Here is a 15,598-nt window from a genome sequence, read left to right as displayed (position 1 = left end):
GTCCCCAAAGTCCAAGCACCATGGAGGCCTCAGCCCCAAGGAGGGGCTCAAGTCACCGTGCCCAGAGAGCCTCCACCCTCTGTGCTAAGCCCACCGCCTGGATTGGCGAGCGGCTGGCAGCAGGCAGGGTGTGCTCGTGTGCAGCTGCCACCACTGCTGGGAATCTGCCCTTTCAGGACTGGAGGCCCCGGCTTGACCGTCAGGGGCCTGCTGCTCTCCCATGTGCTGCTGTGGCAGGTGTCGCACGGCCCTTCCCGTTACAGACAGTTCCGGGTAAGAGGGGAGAAGGGACGCTGCAGGGAGAGAAACAGCGTGTGCGAAGGCGTGCGGAAACAGGAGCATCCAGATGCCACGGGTGTGCTTGTAGCAGGCCCCCACTCTGGACACTTTGGGACCGTGCCCCCCCATGTCCACAATCTGCCATGTTGCTCCCATGTTCCCCACCTTGGGAATGATTTCTTACCAGCTTCCTGCGTATGAACTCGTTCTACTGCATCTAACCCCCTGCAATCTTCTCTAGCTCCGCCCCGTCCCCCGTCACAGGAGCACACATCCTGGGTTTCCTACACAGATGATGTATACAGAAACCAGAAAGTACCTGTGTGCGCCATGTCTCTCTCTCATGGGGTCAACACGGGCCTTTAGTCTACCTTTATTATCGGTTTCTGACGAGAAAACTTCCATTACATTCTAAAACCTCAACTATATACAGATAAATAAGCTGGATTCTTAGTATCTTTGGTTTTGGAAATCAAAGAAGATACGAGAAAATGTGACCACTTCTCTGCTTATTGCCTGGGCTCCCTACTTCCTTTCAGCCCTTCAACTAACGCTAAAACAGCTGCCAGGTTCGTGTTTTGTCATGCTGTCCCTGCCCAGGGTGCCTCGCTGCCTGGAGAGGGATGCCAGACCTTACTATCTGGTATATGAAGGGCTCGCACCCCTCCAGCAGATGGTCCACCCAAGGCAGGCCTTGCTCCTACCACTGAGCACAACCATATGGGTTTTTACCTGTTCGTGTTCACCTGGCTGCCTCGGCCTCCCATTTCTACCCACGTCTTCCTGTCCTTGGGAGCCCAGCCCCACCCACACGTCCACACCACCCCTGTGGTCCTCTGCACCTGTGATCTGCATCCCTCATGGTCCTGTCTCTTGCTCATGCTTGGACTACGTCTTATTTCTCTAATGTGCTGTACAGAACATTCAGAGCAATGCCCGTGACTTGAGTTGAAGATGAAAACATTCCTATTCTAGAAAATTGGCCATGGAACAAACTCCAAAGTTACACCCTGCCTGTCTGACTCAGATGCCTCTGGGTATTGTCACTGCTGCGCTGTCCATGCTCCTGTAGGATTCCAAATGATCTGGGTCATACCACTCCTGAGGCCAGCAGAAACGATGCAGGAAAGCTTGTTTGCATAAAGGCCTTTCTTGGTAGCTCAGTCTCAGTGTGTGGAGAATTCTTGATCATTCTCCTTTCCAAACATCCATGTGGCCGCACTATCTGCCAGGAAGTAAACAAGTGTGATGGGAATTCATTGCTGTAACTCCCTTGTTCAGAGGCTGACATTTGCCAGGCAGAGTGCTCTCACACTCCCCCAGCACCCCCAATTACGCTGCCATGCCATAAGCACATCCACATCTTCACAAAGGCTTTAAGTGACCTCCACAATCCTATCCTCTACTTCTACTGTGTCCTGAGTCCCCGCTTGGCCGCCACTACCCCTGTGGGGGGCCCCACTCAGCTTCTGTTCCTTAGACACCCTACAGCTCGGTGACTTCTCTGCAGGCGCACCTCCCCCCGGACCATGCACCCAGCTTCCAGTCCTGGTTGAGCTTAGCATCTAGGGTGTGCAGAGCACTTACAGGAAGGCTCTGCATGGGGAATACCAAGAAAGCAGCAACATTCACCCTTCAAATAAACTGAACATTTCACAAGATGTTTTGAAAGATAAAGAAACTCCATGGTTCTTTGGTTTTCCTAATATTCTGAAAATTGTATTTTATTTTTTATAGACCTAAATCAACTGGTCACCTTAGAGCTGGAAGGAAACAATCTCAGTGAAACCAGTGTGAGTCCCCTGGCTTTCAAATCTTTGAAGAGCCTATCCTACCTGCGTCTTGGAAGAAATAAATTCAGAATTATACCACAGGGCCTTCCTGCTTCTATCGAGGTACCTGTATCTTTCTAACAATGTTTTACATTTTTAGTACCGTACACTTCAATAAGACAAACAGTATTATTCGAAAAGATTGTTGTGATGTAGAGTCCGTTTTGGTGCCATACACTCTGCTATAATTTGAGCACAGCTGTTTCTTCAAACAATACAAAATTATGAGTCAAAATTGTAATTACTAGTGGAGGCCTTTGATAAAGTGGCAGTTGGTTTTACTGACAGCTCTTGGGGAGAGAACAGGGAAGATGAGCTGAGAATTTAAACAGAAACTACAACCTGCAAGATAGCTTCCCAGCTCTGCCCAGCCCCCACCGAGGCCACGCACTGCCCTTCCCGCCCAGGACCCAGGAGTGTGGCCTTTCTCGCTGCAGCAAGGAACATCCGTCACACACTCTGGGGCCCTCACTGCCCAGCGCATGCCTGACTTCCAGCCCTGAGAGCAGAGGTCTGGCAGACCCAGCTGGGCCCGGGCTGACTGCTCCGAACTGTTCCCCCGGCACGGCACGGCACGCAGGATTACTCAGCAGGAAGGCAGGAAGGAGCTTCCCACAGCTGTGGACCTGCTGTGCCAGCAGAGCTGGCGGCCTGGGTCTGACTCGGAGCCACAGCACCTCTTCTCCTCATCCTCCTATCTGCTCATTAACGTATCAGTTTAGAATTTATCCAAATTGTAAAAATACTGGGCTTTATGTCCCAATCTCTTGGATTCTAAAGAAATACGGATTCCATACCCTACCCCAGACATCCTCAACTAGGTTCTTCGGAGGGTGGGGTCAGTAATTTGTAATTTTTAAAATTAAGACTTTAATACCTAATGTACGCACATAGTAAAACACACACAAGCTGAACAGTATGGAAGAGCAGCATGTCTCCATCTGGGTTTTCTCTGTAGACGGCCCCTCTCACTGCTATGGGGGGCAGTGTCCATGCAGATACATGTGCTCTGACCCCTTCCAGGGCCCTGCTTCCCAGACGCAGAGTCTACGGTATGGAGGAGTGTGTTTTAACTGTAGTAACTTTAAAAAGTTCACAAGTGATTTTAATATGCAACCACGTTTGGGAACCACTGATTTGGTTCACCTCTAAATATGTATGAAGTTAAAAGCAAAAAGCTAAAAATTGCTTTACTCCTATCTAATAAACACCAAAATTAAATGAAAAGAAGGGAAAATTACTAGGAATAGAAAGTTACATTGAAGACACATACCAATGTCTACTTCCGAGCTTCTTAAGTGAAAAACTTCTACTGATGTCAAATGAATTAACTTAAAGGCAGCTCACTGTTGAAAACAATAGCTCTAGCAAACTTTACCCCAATGTTAAATGAGGGTTCTTAATTAACTATAATACAAGCAAGTCTAAAACCCTGACAGGCAGCACAGAGTGGTGAGAAGTAGCATGCCCTAGAGCTGGGAGGAGGGTCGGGGAGAGACACGTGTCTCCTGGGCAACCTCTCTCCGGGCCCGAGTGTCTCCACTACTGAACAGGGATGATAATTTCTACCAATTTTCTAGGGTTTTGAAACCCAAATGAGGTGATTTACATGAATAAGTTTTGTAAATTAGAGAACTTTATGCAGTTATTATCATATGCTATATTATGCAACATTTTACAATTAAAAATTTAATTCCATGACCATGAAAGAAGGTATATTTTATTTCACTAATTAGACAGGACCACTTACAACAATGAATTCACTTGGAAGAGCAGCAGAAGACTCTCCAGATAATACTAATGAGAATAGTCCACAGTACCATTTCCATCTCTGTGAAGCTGAATATATGTACCAACCAACAAAGAAAAATAGCTTTTTCTCTTACTTCTAGGAATTATACCTAGAAAATAACCAAATTGAAGAAATAACTGAGATCTGTTTCAACCACACCAGAAAGATCAATGTCATTGTGCTAAGTTATAATAAAATTGAGGAAAGCAGGATTGCTCCTCTAGCCTGGATAAATCAAGAGTGAGTAGACACTGCTCTTTGCCTTTCTGAGACAGTTTCTTCCTTCGGCCACTACTGCCCAAGGTCCGAATGTGGGGACATGAGCTTAGTGATGGCACTGCTCCTTCGCGAGCTGGCCCCGCCCCAGAACCCGGCTATTTGCTTGGAGCTCGTATCGTGGATGGCGTTGGGATGACCAAGGTCACTGCTGCTGTGCACACCCTGCCGTGAACCCAAGCGGTGAGGGACCTGAGGTCTGTCCACCTCACAGGTGGCTGTGCAGTAGAAGGAAGGTCATCCCTGCCCCCTCCAACCCCACCCTGCCATGGGACCAGCAGGCTCCCCTGTCCTACGCCACACTGTCCTCATTCCTCCAAACCATTTCTCTATCTCAGGTCTTATAGAACAGACCTAACGGTGCTTGGCCTGACCGGGAAGGTTGGAGGTGGGGCCCATCCTCCTGGCAAGGATGCAGGGTGGGAGTCTTGCCTGTCAGAAGGGGCAGGGTGGGCTATGTGGTGAGGGCACGAGGGATCTGGGTGAGAGAGAAGGAAGAGGCATCTTTCCGGCACAGGAGAGAGGGATGAAAGGGTGTGGAGGGCCAGCCAGGCCCAGCAGGATGTGGTGGTGGGAGGGCGACTCGGAAGCCACAAGGGACGCTCAGAACACAAGCCCCCGCACGCCAGGCCATCAGGGCCGGTGTGGAGCAAGAATGCAGACTCCACACCACCACCACATCCTTGCTGGCACCAGGGGCGATTTCAGGGAGAGGCAGCTTGATAACAGCTAGGACTTCGTTACCAATGCACGTTTGACCTTAGAGACAGTGGTTCTTTCTGAACCCGGCCCTCCTTGTAGTCGAGTGGGAGCCCTGGGGCAGCGCCCAGGAAAGAGCAGGAGCCTCGCAGCTGGATGGGGCAGGCCACCGCACAGCCACCCGCAGTGGCCGTGGCAGGACCACGGCTGAGCGTCCTGACCGGCCCTGTCAGCCCGGAGCTGACGGTCCCTGCCTCACACTGCGCCCTGCTCCTTCTCCTTCGCTGCAGAAATCTGGAGTCCATCGACCTGTCCCACAACAAGCTCTACCACGTTCCCTCCTACCTGCCCAAGTCCCTGCTGCACCTCGTGCTCCTCGGGAACCAGATCGAGCGCATCCCCGGCTACGTGTTTGGCCACATGGAGCCAGGCCTGGAGTACCTGTACCTGTCATTTAACAGACTCTCGGACGACGGTGTGGACCGCGTCTCCTTCTATGGGGCGTATCATTCTCTGAGAGAGCTGTTTCTGGATCACAATGACTTAAAATCTATACCACCTGGGATACAGGAAATGAAAGCACTACATTTTCTGAGGCTGAACAACAACAAGATACGGTAAATTTTGGCTTTTTCGAGTATCTATTTGAATTGTTGTGGCTGACAGAGCATATGATTAAACAACCATGACATGATGTCTGGGATTTACTTCTAAGGGGAAAAAGACCAAGAGGTCACATTAAACAGGACTGGCAGATGTCTGCAGGTACACGAGGATTCATCATAGCTTTTCTCTACGTGTATCTATGTTTGCAAACTTTCACAGTAAACCCCCTTTAGAATAGAACTTTACTGCACACTACTGGGAACCCAGGAAGTGGATGATTATGCTGCTTCTACCTCCATGTGTAATTTTAAAAACTCTAATCTGTAGAGAATAAAACCTAAATATACACTAGAATTGAAACTGATTCTATCTAGATTTTTTTCTGAAGGTAAAATTCTGAATATAATTATTGAGACTCAGCTTCTCTCACTTCTGGGGACAGTTTCCTGTCTGCCTAGAGAGCATTAAGTTCTCAAGGATTAATCTGGAACATGTTGGTGGCAGTGTGGTCACAGGCCAATCCCCGAGGTGGGCTCCTGTCCCTGAGGAGTAAACCCCTTCCTCTTCTCTCTACAATCCAAACACAATTCCTAAAAAACAAAGGGGAAGAATCACGGGTATATATGCAACTCATGAATCACTGAACACTGCATCAAAAACTAATGAAATACTACACAGTGGCTAACTGAACATAATAAAAAGAGAAAGAGTCACGGGTGTCCAACAGTGCAGGGAGAGAGGCGGGAGTGGGGAAGGCTTTGTAACATTCGGTAAAAAGCTGCTTGGCGAAGTACATCATAGGCTGTGGCTGGGCTTCCTACTTACTGCACAGGGACGCACGCCTGTCCCACTTCTGCCGGGATTCAGGTGGTCACAGTCCGGAATCTCCTTTGATCCCTTTCTCCTCCCCTCTGAACCAATGGCAGATTGAGTGCTGCTTAAACTCTTAGTTCCTGACGGGCAACAAAATAGTGCCTCACTATTTTTGTTACCCTTTACACATCCGTTAGCAGGAATTCCTTTGTAAAGGATATTTTTTTATCCTGTATCAGTTAGGGTCACTTTGTTATTACTCTGAAAGGGTAAGACAAATGCCTAGTTTCTTTCCTTTAAATGTCCAATCAGACCAAGAAGCTGGCTACAAAGATCTAACCATGTGAACTGATGGATATTAACTAAACTTAATGTAATGATGATCATTTTGCAATATATACAAATATCAAATCATGTCATATACCTTAAACTAATATCATGTTGTATGTTAATGCTATCTCTATAAAACTGGAAAAAATGATACATGTGTATTAGGGATGAAAGGAAAGGACTATACAATATAGTAAAATGTAAACAGAGGCTGTCTCAGGAAAAAATTTGGTGCCTAACTGTTTCTGTTTTATTATTTTGTTTTTGGCTTTTTCTGGACAATCAATTTTAACTTATGGGTTTTTGTATTTGGAATGTTTTAATCAAGTATAACTATTGTTCTTAAACCCCACTCCTTCATGGGTGGTAGCCCTCTGTGGGTCCTGGGCGGTGCACTTCTCTGCCCCTACTGTGCACCTGTGACAGCCTTCTTTCAGAGTCCCCACGTCTCCTTCATGGAAGCAGCATTCACATCACACGCCCCAGACTGGGGACCAGGCATGTTCCCTTCTAAAGTGGTGTTAGTTTCGTGGCCTTGCAGTGAATTGCCAGGAAATACGTATTTTTAAAGAAAAAAGAACAGGACTTCATACTGATGGTCCCAATTCTAATTTAACCGTACAGAGTATTCTTTGTTTTAAATTTGTTTATCTCAGACTAGGAATCTAGGTTCCCAGTAACATTAACTAATTATCTTACAATATACAAATAATAGTTTCAAAGTAAGAATGCCATTATCACAACAACAAAAGTACTGACTGAAGTACATGGTGTTTTAGGGAACTCTCTATTTGTCTTTAAAATATGATCCTTGAGGACATGTGGCAGAAGTATAGTGGTTTTCGAACTCTGTGACAACATGTCAATGACCTGACACTCTGATAAGGGTTTTAGCTGGTTTTTGGTTTGTAGGAAATGCTATTTCCTATTTAATATTATTTTGACTATGTTAAATGTTTATAAAATTCCAAAGTCAAAACTGTAACAAGGTATATGAAGTCTTTCTTCTTTGCAGGTCCCATATGCGATACTCCATCATTTCCCACAGGTTAATTCTTTTAAAATTAGTTGGTAGTATCCCCCGTATTTCTTTTTGCAAATATAAGCATACGTGCACACATTCATATTCCCCACCCATCCCACAATTCCCACACGAATTATGACACAGAAAGATTTTTTTTTCTCTCTCTCTCTCATTATTTTTTTTTTTTTTTACTCAGTATGTCCTATCACTCTTTACCAATATACAGAGAATTTCCTTAGTCTTTTTACAACTGACCAGTATTCCATTATGTGGATATTTTATTTAACCAGTTCCTTAGACACCTACTAGTTGCCCATCTTTTACTACTACAAACAATCCATAATGCATAACTTTGTTTGGATGGCATTTTATATTTTTCTGACCTAACTCTGGGTGAGGTTCCTAGCTGAGTGAAAGGAGATGCTGCCTGGTCCCTGGTTCTGGTCCCTCCCTCCAGGGACGGGGGTCCCGCACAGCCCCAGGACCAGACCATGTTAATGAGCTTATGAATGTTTCTGTGTGAGGCAACCCTTGTCAGTGGTGCTGGTGTGGCAGGATACTTGGAGTTTGCATTTCTCTTGTCATTAATGAAACTAAGCCCCTCTTCATGTTCCCATGTCATTTCTTTTTTTTCTTCAGTGAACCTGGTCAGCCAGGCAGTTCCCTCTCTTCTTTTTCTGCCTGGGTTTTTAAGAAGGCTTTGTACATTAGCCCCATTATTGCAAAAAAAATTCTCCTAGTTTGTCATGTCTCTTAACTTTGCATTTTTAAAAGATCTATAGTCGATTTATTAATCTTTCCTTTTAGTGTTTCTCATTTTTTAGTCAAGGGAGATTTTTTTTTTCTGTTCCCAGGTTATACTTTATTCTACTCCTATGGCTTTATTTTTCACATCTTTGACATATTTGAAATATTTCCTAGTGTATAAGAAAAATACTCAATTTTATTTTAGGAACCAAAACATTTTAAGTTACAATTTAACTCCTGCTGACTTGTATCATCTATTTTTCCTCAGGAATATTCTTCCAGAACAAATTTGCAACGCTGAAGAAGATGGTGATTCAACCCTGGAGCATCTTCATCTTGAAAACAATTTTATTAAAACAAGAGAAATATCATCCTATGCATTTTCGTGCATAAGATCATACTCAAGTATAGTTCTTAAACCACAAAATATCAAGTAATTCCAGGTTTTTGTTCACCACTTCTAATCTGTCCTCTTACATCTGTGGCGCAGCATCTGTCATTGATAAGTGAGACCCCATCTGACTTGCCACCCCACAGAGAAACAACCAAAACAGACCCCACGTTTCCTTCTCCAGCACGTTTAGTGAAAGTTTCAGCTTCACACTCCGGTAAAGAAGTCCTCTCCACGCAAGCTTCCTTATAGAACAAGATGTTATTCACTGTTCACTTAGACTGGGAAAATCTGGAGCAAAATAAGTAATGACCTTTACAACTGGCCTGAGTATTGCTATTAGCTGGAACCCTCAAAGTCCCTTTAAAAATCATTTGTGTTATGGTTCAAGAGCAAGAAGTGTATGACAGGAAAAAATAATAGCTGGAATTTATGAATTAGTGTTCTGTTAGTTATCCTACTGTTAAAACAATAATTATTCATTTTCTATAATAATTTCTATGCTACAATTATTGTATAATATACTTAATAATTTGCTTTGCTCTAATCCTTCTAATAATCACACATGTGAAATTAAAACACTACTGTCACGTAATTTCCTGGTTTTGAGAATTGTAGTATGTTTACATACTGGTTTTTAACATTAGAGGAAGCTTTTTTGAAACTTTTCTGCAAGTCTAAAATTTGTGTCAGTCTAAAAAAATTTAAGAATATGCTCATTATTTTTTATTCAAGATCAAAAGATTTTATGGAAAGTAGTGGAGTTTGTTTAAAAGATACTAATTGTTCTTGCTACAACCTTATAAATATAAACCTAAACACGAATTTTGAAAATTTTTGCTCCATTGGTCATTGTTAGCACCTACCTTCTTTGCCCTAACGTGCTCACAAGTATCCTTTTATTCAGTTCAATTTAACATAAAGCTCTTAGCATTTACTATGTACTAGAACCTACCAAAACCAGATGGTATTAAAGTTTTCATTATGTAATGATCTTTTGTCATTATTTCTAGACTAATTTATAAAGGACACATATAGGAACTGTGTTGACTTCTCTTGCTGCTCTCAATTTTGTGTCTGCAAAACACGAGACTAGGAGCTTATACTCAGGTCACTCTAACTTTTCAAACTTCAGTGACCCCATTTTGCAATAGCTGTCTCCCCACCCGAGGGAGCTCCCAGCCTGACTTCACAGAGAACCAGAGAGCCGTGAGAAACATCTGCAAAGTGTGGCAGGCAGGTGCATGCACTTATCACCGACCTTCCAGATCAAGGTACTTAGCCACCAGCATAGTCACCGAAGCTAGTTCCTGAGCAACTTCCCAAGATGTGAGTTTCATTTTATACCACTTGAACTAATTCTGCTTATTTATTATTTTTTAAAGATTTATCTATTTATTCAAGAGCCTAAGAGTGAGTGCATGGGGTGGGAGGCAAAGGGAGACAATCTCAAGCAAACTCCCTGCTAAGTGCAGAGCTCGATCTCACGACCCTGCTGCCATCACGACCAGAGCTGAAACTGAGTCGGACACTCAACTGACTGGGCCACCCAGGCGGCCCTTATTTATTTATTTTTTAAATTTTATTTTTAAGTTATTTCCACACTCAGTGTGGGGCTTGAACTCACAACCCTGAGATCAATAGTCACACGCTCATGGACTGAGCCAGCCAGGCACGCCAAGCTAATTATATTTCTAAACCCTTCCTTCTAAGCATCCTCTTGTAATAGCTAGGATTTTGATACTGTAACATGAACAATAACAATATGATGACGGCTGTTAGAATCAGGGCAGGTGGCTAAGAGCAGAAGCAGAATCTTATGGAACAAAAAGTTGAGATTTACAACCAGTTAAGAAAAGTAGGAGCATAATTAATTTAAACTGGCCAACTTGAACATAAGAGACAATTAAAACAAGAAGATACAGTCACTCATCCCTTTAACAAGAACCCTTCCATTATACTTCCTGCTGTGTGAATATAAACGCACTGACATAATCATTTAAGGAACTAGGCAGCAAAGTGTAAGGTGAGTCAACAGAGTTTGCATGCTGGGACAATGCTGATGGATACTGAGCCATTTCTTCATCTGACTTGAACCTGTGTTCCAGATGCTGTTGTAGAGAGAGACAGGGATGAACAGAACTGACGAAGTCTCTGCTCTCTGGGAACACACAGTGTGGTAGGGAAAAGAAGCAGGGTATCAGAGAGACAGTCACATCGAGGCCAACCAAATGAAACGAAGTCAGCAGAACAAGGTGGTGAGGTGGTGAAGCTGGGGTCCTTCACTCCCAGATCCTGGGTCTCAGGACTGTGCGAGCCCCATCACCCACACTGAGGTGCTGCCTCCAAAGCAGCTGTGGAGTGACCCCAGGTCCTGGTGTACATGAAGACCCCACTGTGCAACTGGGATACCCTGACAAGAACAGAATCTCCAGGAAGGCTGGAAATCAGAGTGACTGAAGGAAGAATTGCTCCTAAGTTGGAAGACACTTTTATTTCTGATTTTATAACTTAAAATATAAAATATGTCTAGCATTGAACTTGTTCAGCTTTGAAATTTCATCATGTCCTGTACAGGAAGTTTTAATTCCATTTTAAAAAAGTGATAAATGTCTTTATAGCAAATATTCTTCATGATAAAAGGTTAAAAACAAACAGATGTTCTGCTTGGCTTCAGAAATATGCTGGAATTATGAGCACACATGTACACTAAGAAAGTTCTGGTATAGCTATGACCAAAAATATTAATGGTGTGTTATCTTTGCACACACATACAAAGAATGCTAACTATATATAATGCTAACTATATACATACTAAATATAGTAAAAACTATATTTTTACTTTTCAGATATGGCTTAAGATTATTACAAAAAAGCACTAAAGATATGACATGATCAAAGACACATAAAGCCTGGAATTATAAGGAAGTAACTACACCAGGAATCAGGGCTGGCTGCCCACCTTGGTCTCCAGTTATTTGTTTATAGCCATTTTCCTTGTCGGGGATCACTCCATTCAATTATAAAACAATGTATCTGGAACAGACCAGGGGTCTTCAAGGGGTCTGTGGTGCCCTGGGCTGGAAGTGTCCCTGAAGAAGTACACACACTCCCCTTCAGACAGAGCAACTCTGCTACCTCCAGAAAGATGAGCTGCGCCTGCCCGCCCTCGCTTTTTCTTAGAACCAATGGACAGGTGCTATCTGAATCACATACCGAACTTAAAGATTTACAAAGAACATGCACCTAAGTCCCTGGTCCTTCCCTAACCCTCGGTCCAGCTCCCTTCACTGCTACAACACATGGCTGGAGAGCCTTGGTATGAGCATGGACTACAGCCCGCCTGGACATGGCCAGCCTCCCCGCGCTCTGGGCAAGGTAAGGGAGTCTAATTGGAGCGTCTGCTCCTTTGCAGCTCCACCGCAGCGGGGTGGGTCTGCTGCCCTCTGACCTGACCCCGGAAAGCAGGTGGCTGGGGAGCACAGAATTAGATCCTGCAGCAAGGGTTGGTAGGAGCCACTTGGGAGCAACATGGGGCATGTGGCTGAGCCAGGACTTACTCTGAAGTCCAAAAAGCAGAAAATCTAGACACCTGAGTGGGTGCCGGGCACCTGGTGCTGTGGGTGCTGCCAACAGAGGTGAGCAAGATCCAACGGCCTGTCCGTGGGCTTGCACTTCCACTGACTCCACACATCACCCAGGGAGTCAGCCTCACCAAGTGAATTACTTTTTAGAGATGACCGCTTTTATTAACATACAAAAAAACAAAAAAAAAAATCATTTTTTTGTAGTGTCTTTGTCTGGCTTTGGTATCAGGGTAATGCTGGCCTCACGGAAATGAATTTGGAAGTTTTCCTTCCTCTTTTATTTTTGTGGAATAGTGTGAAAAGAACAGGTATTAGCTTTCTTTAAATGTTGGGTAGAATTCACCTGTGAAGCCATCTGGTCCTGGGCTTTTGTTTGTTGTTGGGAGTTTTTTGATTAGTGATTCAGTGTCTTTGATGATTACAGGTGTATTCAAATTTTCTGTTTCTTCCTGATTCAGCTTTGGGAGCTTATAGGTTTCTAGGAATTTATCCATTTCTTCAGGATTGTCCAATTTGTTGGCAAATAATTTTTCATAATATTCTCTTATAATCCTTTATATTTCTGTGGTGTCCGTTATTATGTCTCCTCTCTCATTTCTGATTTGAGTCCTGTCTCTTTTTTTCTGGATGAGCCTGGTAAAAGGTTTATCAATTTTGTTTACTTTTTCAAAAACCAAATGCTGGTTTCATTTATCTGTTCTATTGCTTTTTAAAATCTATTTCACTTGTTTCTGCTTTAATCTTTATTATTTCTTTCCTTCTACTGGTTTGGGGTTTTGTTCTTCTTTTTCTAGCTCCTTTTGGTGTAAGGTTAGGTTGTTTGAGATTTTTCTTGCTTCTTGCCTGTATTGCTCTAAATTTCCCTCTTAGAACAGCTTTTGCTGAATCCAGTGATTTCGGACCATTGTGTTTTCATTTGTCTCCATGTACTTCATTTATTTATTTATTTTTTAAGATTTTGTTTATTTATTTGACACGGAGAGAGAGAGCACAAGCAGTGAGAGTGGCAGGCAGAGGAAGAGAAAGAAGCAGGCTCTCCGACAAGCACGGAGCCTGATGTGGAACTCAGTCCCAGGACTCTGGGATCATGACCTGAGCCAAAGGCAGCTGCTTAATGGACTGAGACACCCGGGTGTTCCATGAGTTCCTCTTTCATTTCTTGGTTGACCCACTCGTACTTTAGCAGCATGTTATTTAGTCTCCATGTATTTGTTTCTTTTTAGACTTTTTCTTACGATTGATTTCTCTTTTCATAGCGTTGTGATCAGAAAAGATACATGATATGATTTCGATCTTTTTGAATTTATTGAGACTTGTTCTGTGACCTAGCATGTGCCCTATTCTGGAGAATGCTCCATGTGCACTTGAAAAGAATATGTATTCTGCTGGTTTTGGATGGAATGTCCTGAATATATCTGTTCGGTCCATCTGCTCAAATGTATTGTTCACAGCCATTGTTTCTGTGTTGATTTTGGTCTGGATGATCTGTCCCATTAATGTAAGTGGGGTATTAAGGTCCCCTACTATTATTAGAAAATTCCATATTAAAATCTCTGATGGGGGTGCTTTGGTGGCGCAGTGGGTTAAGTCACTGCCTTTGGCTCAGGTCATGATCTCAGGGTCCTGGGACTGAGCCCCGCGTTGGGCTCTCTGCTCACTGGGGAGCCTGCTTCCCCCTCTCTCTCTGCCTGCCTCTCTGCCTACTTACTTGTGATCTCTCTCTTGCTCTGTCAAATAAATAAATAAAAATCTTTAAAATCTCTGATGAACAGAGATGCAAAAATCCTCAAAATAACATCTAAATCCAAAAATATATTAAAAAAATAATTCACCATGATCAAGTGGGATTTAATCCAGGGATGCAAGGGTGCTTCAATATTTGCAAATCAATCAATGTGATACATTGCATCAATTAGAGAAAGCAAAAAAATCATATGATCACCTCAATAGATGCAGAATATGCATCTGACAACACACAACAACAATTTATGATTTTTATAAAACCCTCAACAGGGGCACCTGGGTGGCTCAGTACATTAAGCTGTCTGCCTTCAGCTCAGGTCATGGTTCCAGGGTCCTGGGACTGAGCCCCACATTGGGCTCCCTGCTCTATGTGGAGTCTGCTTCTTCCTCTCCCTCTGCCCTTCCCCCTGGTTGTGCTCTCCTCTCTATCAAATAAATAAAATCTTAAAAAAAAAAAAAACTCTCAACAAAATAGGTTTAGAAGGAACATACCTCAACCTAGTAAGACCTAATATATGAAAAACCCACAGCAAACACCATACTCAATGGGGAAAAACTAAGAGCTGTCCCTCTAAGATCAAGAATCAGACAAGGATGTTCAATCTTACTACTTTTATTCAACATAGTACTGGAAGTACTAGCCATGGCAATCTGACAAGAAAAAGGAATAGAAGGTATCCAAATTGGTGAGGAAGAAGTAAAACTTGCACTATTTGGAGATGACATGATACTACATATAGAAAACCCTAAAGATTCAAATGCAAAACTACTACAACTGATAAATGAATTCAGTAAAGTCACAGGGTATAAAATTAATATACGGTAATCTGTTGCATTCCTATACACTAATAATAAAGCAACAGAAAGAGAATTTAAGAAAACAATCTCATTTACAATTAATTGCACCCCAAATAAAATATCTAGCAATAAACTTAACCAAAGAAGTGAAAAACCTGTACTCCAAATCTATAAAACACTGATGAAAGAAACTGAAGACAACATAAACAAGTGGAAGGAGAGTCCATGTCCATGGCTTGGAAGAACAATATTGTTAAAATGTCATACTACCTAAAGCGATCTACAGATTCAATACAACCCCTACCAAAATACCAACAGCATTATTCATAGAACTAGAATAATTCTAAAATTTGTCTGGAACCCCAGAAGACCCTGAACTGTTAAAGCCATCTTGGGAAGGAACAAAGCTGGAAGTATCACAATCCCAGATTTCAAGATACACTGCAAAGCTACAGGAATCAAAACAGAAAGAAACACATTGAGGGGCGCCTAGGTGGTTCGGTGTCTGACTCTTGGTTTCTGTTCAGGTCATGATCTCAGGGTTGTGAGATCGAGCCCTGTGTCAGACTCTGTGCTGGGCATGGAGCCTGCTTGGGGTTCTCTTTCTCGCTCTCCCATGCACTTGCATTCTCTCTCTCACTCAGAAAGGAAAAGAGAAGAGAAGAGAAAGGAGGAAGGAAA

General features: G+C 43.2%; 2 protein-coding genes across 4 annotated transcripts in view; one reads left to right on the top strand and one right to left on the bottom strand.

Moving 5' to 3' along the window:
• The window catches only part of ECM2 (extracellular matrix protein 2), a 33,278-nt gene extending 23,499 nt beyond the window's left edge, over window positions 1–9,779 (top strand). For both annotated transcript variants that reach the window (XM_059412028.1, XM_059412027.1), the window contains exons 8-11: window positions 2,017–2,174; window positions 4,004–4,143; window positions 5,169–5,495; window positions 8,667–9,779. In XM_059412028.1, coding sequence (XP_059268011.1) covers window positions 2,017–2,174; window positions 4,004–4,143; window positions 5,169–5,495; window positions 8,667–8,835 — 794 coding nt within the window. In that variant the 3' untranslated portion in view covers window positions 8,836–9,779. The remainder of the gene's footprint in view (window positions 1–2,016; window positions 2,175–4,003; window positions 4,144–5,168; window positions 5,496–8,666) is intronic.
• CENPP (centromere protein P) overlaps window positions 1–15,598 on the bottom strand; it is a 227,667-nt gene that overhangs the window by 64,654 nt on the left and 147,415 nt on the right. The window lies entirely within an intron of this gene.

This window comes from Mustela nigripes, chromosome 9, assembly GCF_022355385.1.
Source record: "Mustela nigripes isolate SB6536 chromosome 9, MUSNIG.SB6536, whole genome shotgun sequence".
Classification (NCBI taxonomy): Eukaryota; Metazoa; Chordata; class Mammalia; order Carnivora; family Mustelidae; genus Mustela; species Mustela nigripes.
Note: the sequence above shows the minus strand (reverse complement) of the source record. Positions and strands in the feature narration are given on the sequence as shown.